This window comes from Emericellopsis atlantica, assembly GCF_019669845.1.
Source record: "Emericellopsis atlantica unplaced genomic scaffold F5Z01scaffold_20, whole genome shotgun sequence".
NCBI classification, from domain to species: domain Eukaryota; kingdom Fungi; phylum Ascomycota; class Sordariomycetes; order Hypocreales; family Bionectriaceae; genus Emericellopsis; species Emericellopsis atlantica.
Window position 1 is genome coordinate 156,537 of NW_025764722.1, and position 12,863 is coordinate 169,399.

General features: G+C 55.9%; 6 protein-coding genes across 6 annotated transcripts; 3 read left to right on the forward strand and 3 right to left on the reverse strand.

Annotated features, from left to right (window-relative positions):
- Window positions 1–1,354: 1,354 nt before the first annotated feature.
- F5Z01DRAFT_625186 (serine palmitoyltransferase) lies at window positions 1,355–3,337 on the forward strand (the record flags this gene model as incomplete). Its single annotated transcript, XM_046261411.1, has 1 exon — window positions 1,355–3,337. One exon carries the CDS (start codon window positions 1,355–1,357, stop codon window positions 3,335–3,337), a length of 1,983 nt encoding a protein of 660 aa, XP_046116542.1.
- Window positions 3,338–5,074: 1,737 nt separating this feature from the next.
- F5Z01DRAFT_220557 (uncharacterized protein) lies at window positions 5,075–6,876 on the forward strand. The gene is made up of 2 exons (XM_046258208.1): window positions 5,075–5,716; window positions 5,776–6,876. The coding sequence occupies exons 1-2, from the start codon at window positions 5,269–5,271 to the stop codon at window positions 6,792–6,794; spliced, it is 1,467 nt and encodes a 488-aa protein (XP_046116543.1). The 5' UTR covers window positions 5,075–5,268; the 3' UTR covers window positions 6,795–6,876.
- Window positions 6,877–7,514: 638 nt separating this feature from the next.
- Window positions 7,515–9,477, forward strand: F5Z01DRAFT_660113 (uncharacterized protein). The gene has a single exon (XM_046263806.1). It carries the CDS (start codon window positions 7,808–7,810, stop codon window positions 9,326–9,328), a length of 1,521 nt encoding a protein of 506 aa, XP_046116544.1. The 5' UTR covers window positions 7,515–7,807; the 3' UTR covers window positions 9,329–9,477.
- Window positions 9,444–10,938, reverse strand: F5Z01DRAFT_220457 (uncharacterized protein). The gene has a single exon (XM_046258205.1). It carries the CDS (start codon window positions 10,523–10,525, stop codon window positions 9,560–9,562), a length of 966 nt encoding a protein of 321 aa, XP_046116545.1. The 5' UTR covers window positions 10,526–10,938; the 3' UTR covers window positions 9,444–9,559.
- F5Z01DRAFT_220507 (uncharacterized protein) lies at window positions 10,743–11,737 on the reverse strand. Its single transcript, XM_046258207.1, has one exon. The coding sequence runs from the start codon at window positions 11,596–11,598 to the stop codon at window positions 10,960–10,962; it is 639 nt and encodes a 212-aa protein (XP_046116546.1). The 5' UTR covers window positions 11,599–11,737; the 3' UTR covers window positions 10,743–10,959.
- On the reverse strand, window positions 11,505–12,837 carry F5Z01DRAFT_220710 (N-acetylglucosaminyl-phosphatidylinositol de-N-acetylase). The gene is made up of 3 exons (XM_046258209.1): window positions 12,401–12,837; window positions 12,250–12,352; window positions 11,505–12,202 (listed from the first exon to the last, which is right to left on the reverse strand). The coding sequence occupies exons 1-3, from the start codon at window positions 12,621–12,623 to the stop codon at window positions 11,656–11,658; spliced, it is 873 nt and encodes a 290-aa protein (XP_046116547.1). The 5' UTR covers window positions 12,624–12,837; the 3' UTR covers window positions 11,505–11,655.
- Window positions 12,838–12,863: the final 26 nt, after the last annotated feature.

Here is a 12,863-nt window from a genome sequence, read left to right on the forward strand (position 1 = left end):
CAAAGGCCCAAAACGGGAGCCCAGCCATTGACTGCCAAGAGAAGGCGGGTCATCAAATTAGAGATTCTGAAACCCAGCCACTCAGAATCGGCATTGACATCGGGCAATGCTACAATTGACATCGCGATGTACGCCCAAGTGGGATTCAGCGGGCCAGAAAACGCTGACGCAGTGGACAAAGTCCAGTCTTGTCTGACACCTCGGGTACCTGAAAGCGACCCCTTTGTGGCCAATCATCGTGACGTATCGTCGGGCTGGGTCCAGTCCAGTCCGTCAGCTTTGCTTTTCCTCCCAAGTCCCAAGGTAATTTGCCTCTGGCTGCAGTGGTCAGTTCCCCCGACTCCAGTGGAGTTTCGCGTATCGTCTCCATCATTCGTTCCGACTGAAGCCTCTACTGCCTCTCCTTTTCCTTAGCCTTTTGCGACCTTAAGTTTTCTTCACCCAGAGAAACTTCGCAAAGGTCTACCTCACCTTGTGGTTCTCCTGGTTGTCGTTACTTCCTCAGCGGCGGCTGGTTGTTGACTCTGCACAACTGCTTTGTAACCTGCTTGGCACCAACCTTTATGCAATTTCAGCGGCTGTTGCGGCTTCAACCACCCATCCGAGACTTCCCACGCGGCACAGCGACAGGACGATCGAGCCTCACGCTCACCACTTTAATACCTAAGCGCGAGGGTATTACAATCGCAGCGTCGTCGACATATTCACCGACATCTTGAGTCTGGCACGAGCAAACATCTTTTGGTAGGTACCTCTGCATCCCACATGCGACCCCTTTTCCTCTTAGCCCTGGCCCACTGCCAGGGCAGCTTCCGTCATGATGACAGGACTGCACAGTCCCTGGCGAGGGTACGTTATTGCTGGGACGATGTGCAATTGGGAGCTCTATGACGCCTTCCGACTTAGGTATGGCTGTGCGTACGGTGTTATGCTGGGTTTCTGGCAAGACGCTTGCATGCAATGCTAATTGCCATCCGCCTTGAGAATCGGATTCGCTGCCACCCCCATTTTGGGGTACAGCCTCTCACGGGGAAGGCGGTGCTACCACATGGCATCCCGTCGTCCCACGGCAAGCGCGCTCTCTACCAACTTGCACACATGCCTTGGCCGGCTTGTCTTGACTCAACCTCTCACTTTCATCCTTGAATAGTGCCTCGAGCTTGCTGCAGCCACCTACCTTTCTTTCCGAACTGCATTTCGTCTCCTAAGTATGCATCGCTAATCATCCTGAAACCAGCCCTAATAGAGACTCATCTTTGGACCGAATCGACGAAAAAGCCATCCGTTTGTTTTCATTAGAACAGGAGAGATGCCACGTCGACTGGCGAACCCATTCTCGAACTCCTCCACCGCCATGCCTGGCTCCGAGAAGCTGCGCGAGCGTCGCCCTTCCAGCTCCAAGGGCAACCGCCTCACTCAATTCTTCTCCTCGAGCCCCAAATCTGCCGACAACACGCAACAAGCCCTGTTTGCTATGCAACAGCACCACCTCCAACAGCAGCATTCCTCCGCGCCTACCTCGGGTATCTCGAGCTCGACAGTATCCCTGCCTACAATCTCCCTATCAACAGCCATTGCAGAGAACAACACGATTGACCTTCCCGCGACCAAGACCCTGTTCGAGCCAAAGACTGCCGAAGAAGCTGAACGCCAAAAGCGAGCAGATGCTCAATTCGGGCCCCTGAATCATCCGAGCCACCTTTGGACCAGCAAGTCTCACGGCCGTCCACTGGCTGCCCCCGTTGAGGATGATCCGCCGCAGAGTGCTCTGTACACCACCTACATCAGCTACCTCATTCTCATCCTGATCGGACACATCCGTGACTTCTTCGGCAAGCGTTTTGGCGATAAGAAACGCTACAACTCATTGAAGGCCCAAAATGGCTATGCCCCTCTCAACGACGATTTCGACAACTTCTACACTAGGCGGCTCAAGGTCCGTCTGAATGATTGTTTCGCCCGCGTTGCCACAGGTGTTCCCGGACGTTACATCACGCTGCTGGACCGCGAGTCCGACGATTTCAACCACAGCTATCGCTATACTGGCACCACCACGGAGACGCTCAACATGAGCTCCTACAACTACCTTGGTTTTGCCCAGTCAGAAGGTCCGTGTGCGGATGCTGTGGAAGAGTGTGTGCGTCGCTATGGCATCACCACCTGCAGTCCTCGAGGCGATGCTGGGACGACTGATCTTGCTCTCGAGGTAGAGCGGGAGGTGGCCAACTTTGTCGGCAAGCCCTCCGCCATGATCTTCTCCATGGGCTACGTGACCAACGCTAGCTCTTTCCCTGCCCTCGTCTCCAAAGGCTGCTTGATCATCTCGGATGAGCTCAACCACGCCTCGATCCGCGTCGGTGCTCGTATGTCTGGTGCCATGATCAGATCCTTCGCCCACAACGATGTTCGGTCGTTGGAGAAGGTCCTTCGTGAAGCCATCTCTCAGGGTCAACCCCGCACACATCGTCCTTGGAAGAAGATCCTAGTCGTTGTCGAAGGTCTCTACTCGATGGAGGGAACCATGTGCGATCTACCCGGCGTCTTGGCTCTCAAGCGCAAGTACAAGTTCGCCCTCTTCGTTGATGAGGCGCACTCCATTGGTGCACTTGGACCCCGCGGTCGTGGTGTATGCGACTACTTTGGCGTCGACCCTGCCGAGGTCGACATCCTCATGGGTACCCTCACCAAGTCCTTCGGTGCCAATGGAGGCTACATCGCGGCGGACAAGCACATTGTCGATAAGCTGCGTGCCACCAATTCGGCGACACAGCTTGGTGAGACTCCCTCACCGTGCGTCCTCATGCAGATCCTGGCTTCATTGAAGATGATCACCGGCGAGCTCTGCCCTGGTCAGGGTGAGGAGCGCTTGCAGCGCATCGCCTTCAATTCTCGATACCTCCGTCTTGGTCTCAAGCGTCTCGGATACATTGTCTACGGCCATGATGATTCTCCCATTATTCCCGTCATGCTCTATCACCCTGCCAAGATCCCAGCCTTCTCTCATCACATGCTCAACCGTCAAATCTCCGTCGTCGTCGTCGGCTATCCTGCCACCCCGTTGATCACCTCTCGCGCTCGCTTCTGCGTTTCTTCCGCTCACAACAAGGAGGATCTTGACAGACTCTTGCGAGCTTGCGACGAGGTCGCCGATGAGATGAACATCAAGTACTCTTCAGGGATCGCCGGCGGACTGGATGATCTCGACCCCAAGTACGACTGCCCTATCGAGGATGAACTGGCCTTCCGCCGGTCGAAGAAGCTGATCTATCCTCCCCGATGGTCTGTGGAGGATGTCATCGAGAGGGGTGCCCGGGACGCCAAGCTTCCCCTTCGATAAGTGGTTGGCTCTCGTACGTATGATAGAGCATTGTTATGGAGTTTGCATACAGGGTGTGACATATGGTCGGAGTGTGGAAATAATGTCCGGGATTTTGGTTTACTGCTTCTGCAAGGCGAACACACGACGGGCGTTGGGACCTGCACACTTGCTTATGAGACCCGAGAGTCTGTAAAGGACGCTGGTGGTGTTTTCTCTGAACTTTTCGTCCCCTTCGTTTGACTTACCTTTGCATCGTTACACAACGCCAATGGCCAGCCATGGCCGGCCTCTTCGCTTTTCATACTTCTTCACCATCGCTTGACGACTGGTTCGCGCCAGAATCGCCATACATTGTACTTAGGGCAGGGTTCGAGCAGTGTGGGTATTATTGGAACTCATGATGTACATAGCAGCTCTGACGGAGTATTCAGTCCATACTGGACAGATAGACTAATGAGAGCAAGTCGTCGAACAGATTGCACAGGCATTTTCACTCGTGACACATTGGTTTGTCAGAACCGTGCTACGGCACTGAAGCATCCGTCGGCCTCTGTGAACTCCGTAGATTGAGCCACACGAGCACTATCATGCGAAGCTCTTGAACCGGAATTTCACGTTCACGACGGTCAACATGAACCCTTCTGCTCCGACTGCTTTCGAGCGACCCAGCGCTAACTTCGATCAACCGTTGACTTAGACTATGTCCAGATGCACCGCGCGTCCTAGCTAAGACCTGTATGATTTGCCCACCCCACCGCACCCACTCCTATCTATAAGGTCAGGTTGAGGTATTAGCTCGGACGAAGAGCCCTACACAAATTCGTGAATCTCTGTTTGATATAGTATTGGTTTCCTTGGTACACCCTAGGCAAAACTTGCGGAAATCAAGGCAGTAGCAGTAAGACATGCTGTCGGGAAGCTGAGTAGTGCGGGAATAGCGCGATGGCTTGGCCTTTGACTGATGAGCAGGAGCTAGAGTAGAGCATCATCGAGTCTCTAAAATAGTAACTACCATCAGAAGCTTCTCGGATTCCGGTCATCGTTTGACACCATCGGAGTACCTGAGGTAGGAAGAGCAGGTTGCAGGGTAGCATGGGCGTCTCCAGCCCACCAGTCCACTCTCTATCGGGCTGTCTGATGCGTGTGATACTACGCTACTGGCGCTAACATCTCAGCTGGGGACCTTGGTGGTGTAGCAATACATTCCTAAAAAAGGAAATAGCAGTTGGAGGCCGAGGACACTTTGAGTGAGTCGAGGATGGGGACCTGAAACCTGGTGAGGGGCTGTTTGGGGGGGGGCTCAAGAGTCAAGAGCGGACGCTGCGGTGCGGTGATGGTCTACTGTTCATGCAGGTACCGCGGACAGGTTCGCATACGAACAGGAAGTCGTTTGCTGATTATGGGCGCTTGGACATGTCGTTTGTGACATCGAGGTCAATTTGTGGTTCGTTCTGCAGCCTGCAGGTGGACATGAAGGACATGGACCGCACAGGTCGCTCAGCCACAACTCACCAGAGCTCACCGGCCGGTGGTGGAGTCAGGGACGACGGGAGCGGCTAGTGGTGCCTGACCGCGCCAAGTTGGTCGGATGGGTGCAGGTGGGGAATGGGCCCGTTGGTTGGTTGGAACTGGGAAGGGCTTCTGTCGCTTCAACTGCCCATCAGGCTGGCGTGGCCAACCCATCAGACTTCAGTCGCAAGATCTGATCAACATCCAGCCCTCAACTCCCGTGCCACCAGCTACGAGATACTTGCGGTGTAAGGGTCCTACCGTGCGCTTCCCGCCCTTCTCCCAGACCCGCCCCAGCCTGCTCTGTCTGGCCTCGCTCTGGGCACGACCTGTTGCCGACTCCTCTCATTCAACGGGGGCAGCCCCTTCTCGCATCGAGCCCCCCAATCCACGCCAACGCCCGACTTTGACCCTAGTCGATCGGAGACGCCGCTCAGGACATGAATTTTGACGGCGCCTACCCCGAGTCGGATGCCGACGACGAGTACGAGCGCAGTCACCACGGCGATCACTCCCCCGTCGGTGACTCTGAGGCCTCGCCCATCGACTCAGAGCTCTCGTCAGCCCACACCACCTCGGCTGAACATACGCCCACGACCTACGGCCACGGTGGGCGCAGCAGTGCCGACCGGTTACCCGAGACGATTATCACGGAGTGGACAGCGGACGAGTGCGCCGACTTCATCTCCAGCATAGGCCTGCAGCAGTATGCGGATCGCTTTCTGGAGAACGACATTGTAGGCGAGGCCTTGGTGGCACTCCATCACGATGACTTGAAGAGCATGGGCATCGCTAGTGTCGGTCACCGACTTACGATTCTGAAGAGCGTGTACGATGTGAAGAAGGCGCAGGATGTGCCCTGCGAGAGCGATCATTATTTGCCATTGTGTAAGTCTCCCATGCTGTGCGGCAGCGCATATCGTCGTCGGACTTGGCTAACCTCCTAGCCGCTGATGCCGAAGCACAATATGCCACGGCCACCCTGAAGGATATCAGACAGCTAGTAGAACAGCTCAGGTTGCGAGACGAGCGCATGAACCTCCTGGAGCAAGACCTGCGACGCATGTCCGAAGACTGCAGGCGGCTGCGGGAAGACATGCTCCCAGCGCTGCGTCTCGTCAAAGACGCCCAGACACCTTTGCCCAACCTGAGCGGAAGCACCCCGAGCACAACGTACAGCTACGACGGATCGACGTTATCGCCGCCTGTACCGACACCACCACCGGGCGGCAGCGGCGTGAAGCGCCAGTACTCGCAGCGCAAAATCCTCATCGGCGCGATGCCGAAGAATGCCTCACCCACGCAGGCCACCCACGAACGAACGATCGCCGAGCAGACCCTTGACCCGACAGGCGCAGCCGAACGCGCCGTTCTCTCATCGTCCCATCTACACACCATGAATGGCTCTGGACAAACCGCCTCCTCACCAGCTTACCCGTCACCGAACATGCCCTCACCAACGTCACCTCAAACACACATGAACACTCTTGGTTCAAGATCATACCGAGGTGAAGCGCCGCCGCTGACGGCACGAAGCGATGCCGACCATGGAGGCTTCCCCCGGGGGCCCGGGTCCGTGCGTGTACCGCCTCAACGCCGCGAAACGCCCACCGTGCCGGACACACCAGGTGGCAGCAACAGCAGCAGCGCACGGGACAATTCCGTCGAGATCTTCCGCTCGTTCCGCGTGAGCATGGATGATCCATGTCACAAAGTCCTGCCAGCCGCTTTGAAGAAGTATCAGATCAACGCACCGTGGGATCAGTATGCTCTGTACATTGTGTACGGTGACCAGGAACGATGTTTGGGCATGGATGAAAAGCCCCTGATCTTGTTCAAACAATTGGACAAGGAAGGCAAGAAGCCCATGTTCATGCTGCGCAAAACGAACCAGGCCGCGGCCGGGGAGGGCGAAGGGAGCGGGACCAGGGCCATGGGCTACGATCCGCCAGGTGGCATTATTTGAAGCATCCACGCACACACTGGAAAGGAGAGCAAGGCAGAGCAGAACAATTCACGCCGTCGTCGCCCTCGCGATCTTCTGTGTCCCGAAGCCTGGCATCGTGTCTAGCTGAGCCCAGCGTTTCGTTGCCGGGACTCCAATGGCACGCACGAGAGGCGTTTGGGCATATGGTATATCTTGGATACCTTAGCGTTATAGCATGTGGTTATCAGATCTTGTTGGGACACTCACTGATGGGAGCATCTACGAAAGCAGACATGGGAAACTGGCGTTTCATTCTTCATGTACGTAATTATCTTCTTGGGCAGGCGGATCACGCTTTATCTTGGCTTGCGTTAGATTTCGACTCTGAATCGATGTACGAAGCAGCCTCCAATGGAGGAGTTGCGTGTCTGAGCTGTGCGTATCGGCAACCCTGTATCTCTGGAATGGCCTCTACTTGTAGCTCCTTCAGAAGTCCATAGACGCAGCTCTGCTTCTCATGTGCGTCGGACATTTCCTATCCGCTGACACTGACAGTCTGGGGACGATGCGAGAAAGCCAATCAGCGCGTCCGCTGTCAGTTCTATTTCTGTCAGGCGGCTGTGGCGCAGACGGGGGCACGCGTCATGGTGCGGGAACAGGCGCACCCTCAGCCACAGAAGCCAAGGCGGCCTTGCTGACTTGAAGACGTTGATCAAATACCAAGGGCGTCCGCTCAGCTGTCAGCTACGATTCCGCAGAATATTTATGTAACGCACCCTCATTTTCGCTACAACGTTCGGTCCAAGATTTTCTGCGATTATATACCTGTGCCTCTCCCAGCCGCCTGGCCTCTGCGACTGCGCGCATGTGACGTATATCGGATAATTGCCATCCTGCTTGCTGCCTTGGTAAATACTACTACTAACTACATCATCCGCCGACCCCTCCTGGGTCCTGCTTGGACTCTGGGTCTCTCCTCCGCCCTGTTTGAGAAAATTGTCGATTGCTAGATTCCGACAAAGAGCCCCGAGGAACGAAGCATCGTAGCCACAATGCTCGACGAGAACCTCCCAACCTACCGCTTCCGGCAGTCCTCTGACAATCAGCTCAACAGCCTCCTCTACTTCACACACAATGGCTCCGAGCCCTCGGCAGACTACTTGATTAAGCGTCCGCCGCCCTCCACCTCGCCGAACCAATATGCGCTGGGCCTCTTTGACCTGAAATACGCCTCTGTTCTCTACGCTGAAGTCCTCGTCAAGCCAGAGTGGCAGCAGCCCACGCTCTCTGCCGCCGAAGTCCGCGCAAACGGAGGAAACCCCGTGGCCACGCCGCTCATACCCAACTCGTTCACCATCGATCTCTACAACCCCGACCAGAGCATCCAAATAAAATACCAGTCTGGCAGCTGGAGCAAGGATGCGTGGGAGTTTGAGGTACCGCAACGTAGCTTCAAGCAGCCGACCAAGAGCCAAATCGACCAGGATGGACCGGAGACGACCATCTCCGACCTGATACCCAAGGTGAACTTTCGGTGGAAGCGCGACAGTCGGATGAGCCGAGACATGACGTGCTACATGTCAGGCAAGACGGTCGGGGGTCAGAAGAGCAAAGAGCCGGACATCACCATTGCCTTGTTCAAGGCAGGGAAATCCGGCGGCTCGGTTTCGATATACGAGCCGAACATGGCACGCGTGGACGTGGAGGATCGAAAAGGGCTGGAAGTCACCCTCTTGCTGAGTGCCGAGGTGATCCGGGCGCTGTATCTGTCACCGAAGCCGGACTTATTCAACACCGCAGGCGTTCCGCCGCCGCCAACGACGACCAAGGGCACGGCAGCGCCGTCGACCGGTAGACCGGCAGCGGCCACGTCCGGAGCTGCTGGTTCAGGGGCGGCCATGTCGGGTGCCATTGGGAACATGCAGCCCGCACCGCAGCCGCCGCGCCCCGCGAACCAATCGACGGAGAAAGACCCAGATGCCGTGGCACGCTTTGAGATTGACGCCGAGAAACGTCGTCGGCAAGCCATGATTGAGGAGCAGAATGCTCGAGAGAGGCGGGTTCAGCAGGAGCAGGAAGAAATCAAACGCATGCTCGAGCGCGAGGAGCGTCAAGAGGCAGAACGTAGAAGGCGCGCAAACGAGGAGCGGGAGCGCAAGGTCGCCAAGGAGACGGAGAAGCTGCTCAAGCAATACGGGCCCCAGCCCACGCTGCCACCTCGTCCGGGCGGTGCCGCGCAGATGAGCGGCGGCGCGGCAGGTTGGCACACCCCAAATCAAGGACCAGCAGCGCCGGCACAGCCTCAGCGACGACCGAGGAGCGTGGATCCGCCCAGGGCCAATGTTCGCTTTGCACAGCAGGAAACTTCACCCACACAGCAGCCGCAATATAGCGGAGGACCTGCTCACGGCGGCGGTGTCAGCGCGGCTGCGAAGAAGAAGCTCAACAACTTCCTGTCTACCTCGTCGCCCTACTCTGGCCCAGGGGCGGCGAGCATGAGCACCTTTTTTGGAAAGCCAAGTGAGGAAGACAAGAGGAACAAGGTCAAGAAGAAGAGGAGCACGCACTTCTGAGGAGGAAGGACCATGCATTGGGAAGCAAACTACTTGGCGTTGGGGTTTGAACTTTGATGATACCAGATATACGTATATACATGGCGAGCGCAAACTTATGACCATTGCAAGAGCACCCTGCCTACGTGGCTTCTCTGGGCATGTGTAGCATGAAATTATTGTATTAAGAAGCGCCATGTCACGCCGCTCGTCGCTTGGCCGTACGCTGATCTGTTCACTCACAACTATCTGTCATTGTTCTTGCTTTAACCCCTTTTCCGTATTAATACTCATGTCGCCTCCGTAACATGCAAACAAGCACGGCCGACACACCCGCTGATGGCGCAGAATGACACGAAAGCACGTGCCTTCGGGTACACATTTCGAACAGATGCACTTGTTCCGTGGATTCATCGCAATCGCCTTGTCGTGCGCCTTGAGCGCGTCCATGTCAACCTCATACTTCTGGACCCACTCGCCTTGACCGGGCTCCGGCGCTTTAGTAGAGTCTCTATCGGTAGGAGCAGCCTGAGCCTCGTCAAAAAGTCCCAGGTCGATGGTATCGATGGACAATGTGCTCTCTCGACCCTTTGCTCGCGGCGGGAGCTGGCTTGTGTCTGCACACTCCTCGCAGTTGTCTTCCTCCTTCTCGACTTGGTCGTTGGTTGCTGAAGCTGGGACGTCTGGCGAGATCCTGGGTCCTTTTGACATGTCCTGAGGCATGGGCGGCGCGACGCGGTGTGGATGCCTCTCAATGTCGCCTCGATGTCGGTCATTTTCAGCAGGGACACCATTGGGAAAGCCACCGGGTCCGGTGTTCGAATTCGAACCATGCGTAGAAGCCTGGTCAGGGATGTGCGCGTTCCTTGAGTAGTGCCCAGACTGCCTTAGAGAGAATAGGTCGGATGCAGACTTCGTGCATTGGCGTTCATGGTGTTCAGCAGCGTAGTTGGGACCACGACTGGCAAGATTGATAGTACCTGTCGGAACCCCAAGTCCGGCTGGTGACCCGTCGGGCCCTGTGTCTCTCCATTGTGGTATTCGAAATAGAGGCACGAACCGCTCTAGGTGCAAGTTGAGGTCCCGTCTGCGGACTAGAAACGGCGGCAGCGGGCCTACGCCGTTTATGGACGGATTGGTGCGTAGTTGATCAGGGGAGCGCTCCTCATCATCTATAACAATGGGGTCGCCCAAGTGTGACCCCCGCAAAGACTCCATTGGAACACCCCTGGGGATATGTGTTGTTGTCGGTCTGCCCGTGGGGGAGGCCTGTGCGGGATGACCACGGCAATCTTCTCGTGGGGCCAGTCCTTGGGAAAACGGAAAACCTGTATTGTTTTCGTTCGATTTTGGCGTGAGGCTAATCCCTGGTGTCGCTTTGGGTTTGCGTGAACGATGAGAATTTATTTTGGTGTCGGCAGTCCATTGGCCTACAAGAACAGGCAGAGATATTGTCTTCAGGAAGGTTGAACCTTGAGCGGGAGGCTCCTGCTCTGTGTTCAACCTCCCCGGGGCCAAGAGATTGGAGACGTGGTCTCCATCGTTCTTTCAGGTATCAGATGGAGTGTGTCCAAGTCGGATGAAGCTCAGGGGAGAGAAGACTGGAGCCCCTGATGCCTCTGGCCGATCATAATTGTCCAAGGAAGCCATGGCTATTGCAGCTGCGTGCTCGACACTGACACTTCATCCCCCTTCGCACCAGAATGAAACCGGTCGCCTTTTGGTAAAGCCTTGTCTTGTGATGTCCGCTCGATTTCACGCCAGGGCTGAAGCTCTATGGCGGTGGTGCTTCGGAGCTTTTTGCTCTTGACGGCGCGAGGCCTGATGAAGGTAATTTCACCAGCAAACATTGTCAGCGCAAGAGAGTCAGACAAGAATCTCAAGAGACTCTGTTGAAGGGGAAAATTCAAGTCAAAGACAATCAGTGTGGAGGATGGCGGGACGAGCTGTCGTTTGTCAGGGACGCCGGCTTTATTGATACCCAAAAGCGGTCGACAGGACTCACGCCTTGACCAGCCAGCCAGCAAACGCCATTGCCGCCCCTCATGCCCGTGCGCACCGCTTCTCAAATGAAACGTCGTTTGCATGAGTTCTCGAGAGTTGTAAAAGAGAAAACTTTTTTTTTTGGGTCCCTCCTTGCCTGCAAGTCGGCGACCCCCGAAGGTAGCCGCTGCATCTCGAGATCTTGGCGCGGATTTCTGTGCGTCTCTGTTGAGCTGGGTATCAGCGACACTCGTCCGCTTGCTTTGGCCTTGAACACGGACCCAGGTGGTAGTTGATTTGTGCCACATATCTGTTCGGTTTCCAGACTGCCCATTTGCAGCTGCCTCTCCGCTTGAGAGCCTACCTCACCTCTCCTTGTCGTTGTCGAGGCGCAGGTCATTCACAACCATATAACGACTGAGACTGATCCACCCGTGTCGGAACCAACGCATCTGGCTGACGTGCGCTTCTGTCATGGCTTTGCGTCCTGTAGCATAGCATGCGCCCTTGCTGCCGAACAGTTGGCTCGCGAAGACTAGGCTAGCAGGCCTTTCCTTGCCGCCGCGTATCCCCCGAAATGCCTGCATGGTTATAGTGGCGAAGACGTCCAAAATAGAACTGTACTTTCGTACCATGTTGACGGATGTGAGGGTGTATAGATCGACGGGGCTCTTCCATCCAGGTCGCCCTTTGACGAGACCTGCGACAAAGGCTCGGGCGCCATGGTATAGAGATATGTGGTTTGGATGCGACGAGACACCTTGGCCGTCAAAAGTCAAGAGTACATCGGCGTTTGTCTGGGGCGGTTTGTCGACATTGCGATCGTTGGCTTCGGGCGCGAGGGCCGTGTTGAGAAGGTCGACGATCTTTGCTTCATCCCAGGTCGTCGTCATCGAATCAGGGAAGTCAGTCCTATATCACTTAGCAAAGATCTAACTGGGGAGGATGCGAGCGCGTACGGGTTATCCACCACATAGACATCGTCCTCGCCCTTAAGGCCCAGGAGCAGACCACTCTTGACGAGCTCCCTCTTGCGCGTTTCGCCTAGGCCATCCGCATCGCCTGAGCTGTTAGTGTATATACGTAGCGAAATTATCTAGTCGCTCTCACCTGTGCTCAGACAAAGTATCCTAACGTGGTTCCCAAGCTCCGGTCTGGTGAGCGCTAGCACCGTGGGCGCAAAGAACATGGCCTCATCGTCGGGATGCGCAATGAGCAAGCAGATACGCTTTCCGCGGATAGTGGGAAAGCTAGATCGAATGGCGTTCGCAGTGTACATGTATAGAGTCGGTACGAGGACGAGGGCCAGAGCGGCCAGGTAGAGCGTGTTCATCTTGGCCGTCGGCAGGCAGGACAGTCGTTAGATCAATTGGATCTTTGGGATTAGCGGCAGCGAATCAATGTCAAGTCAATTGCCGCCATGTACCTGCGGAATGTCAGATCCGAGGCAGTGAAGCTGTGGCAGTACGCAGTTCGAGGTCGAAGCTGCAAGCTGAGAGGGGAGCTTGTTCGGATTTCAGGGGTCCAGCATGTGGGGCTCGTGAGACGTCATGCCGAAAACCTCCCTTTGGAC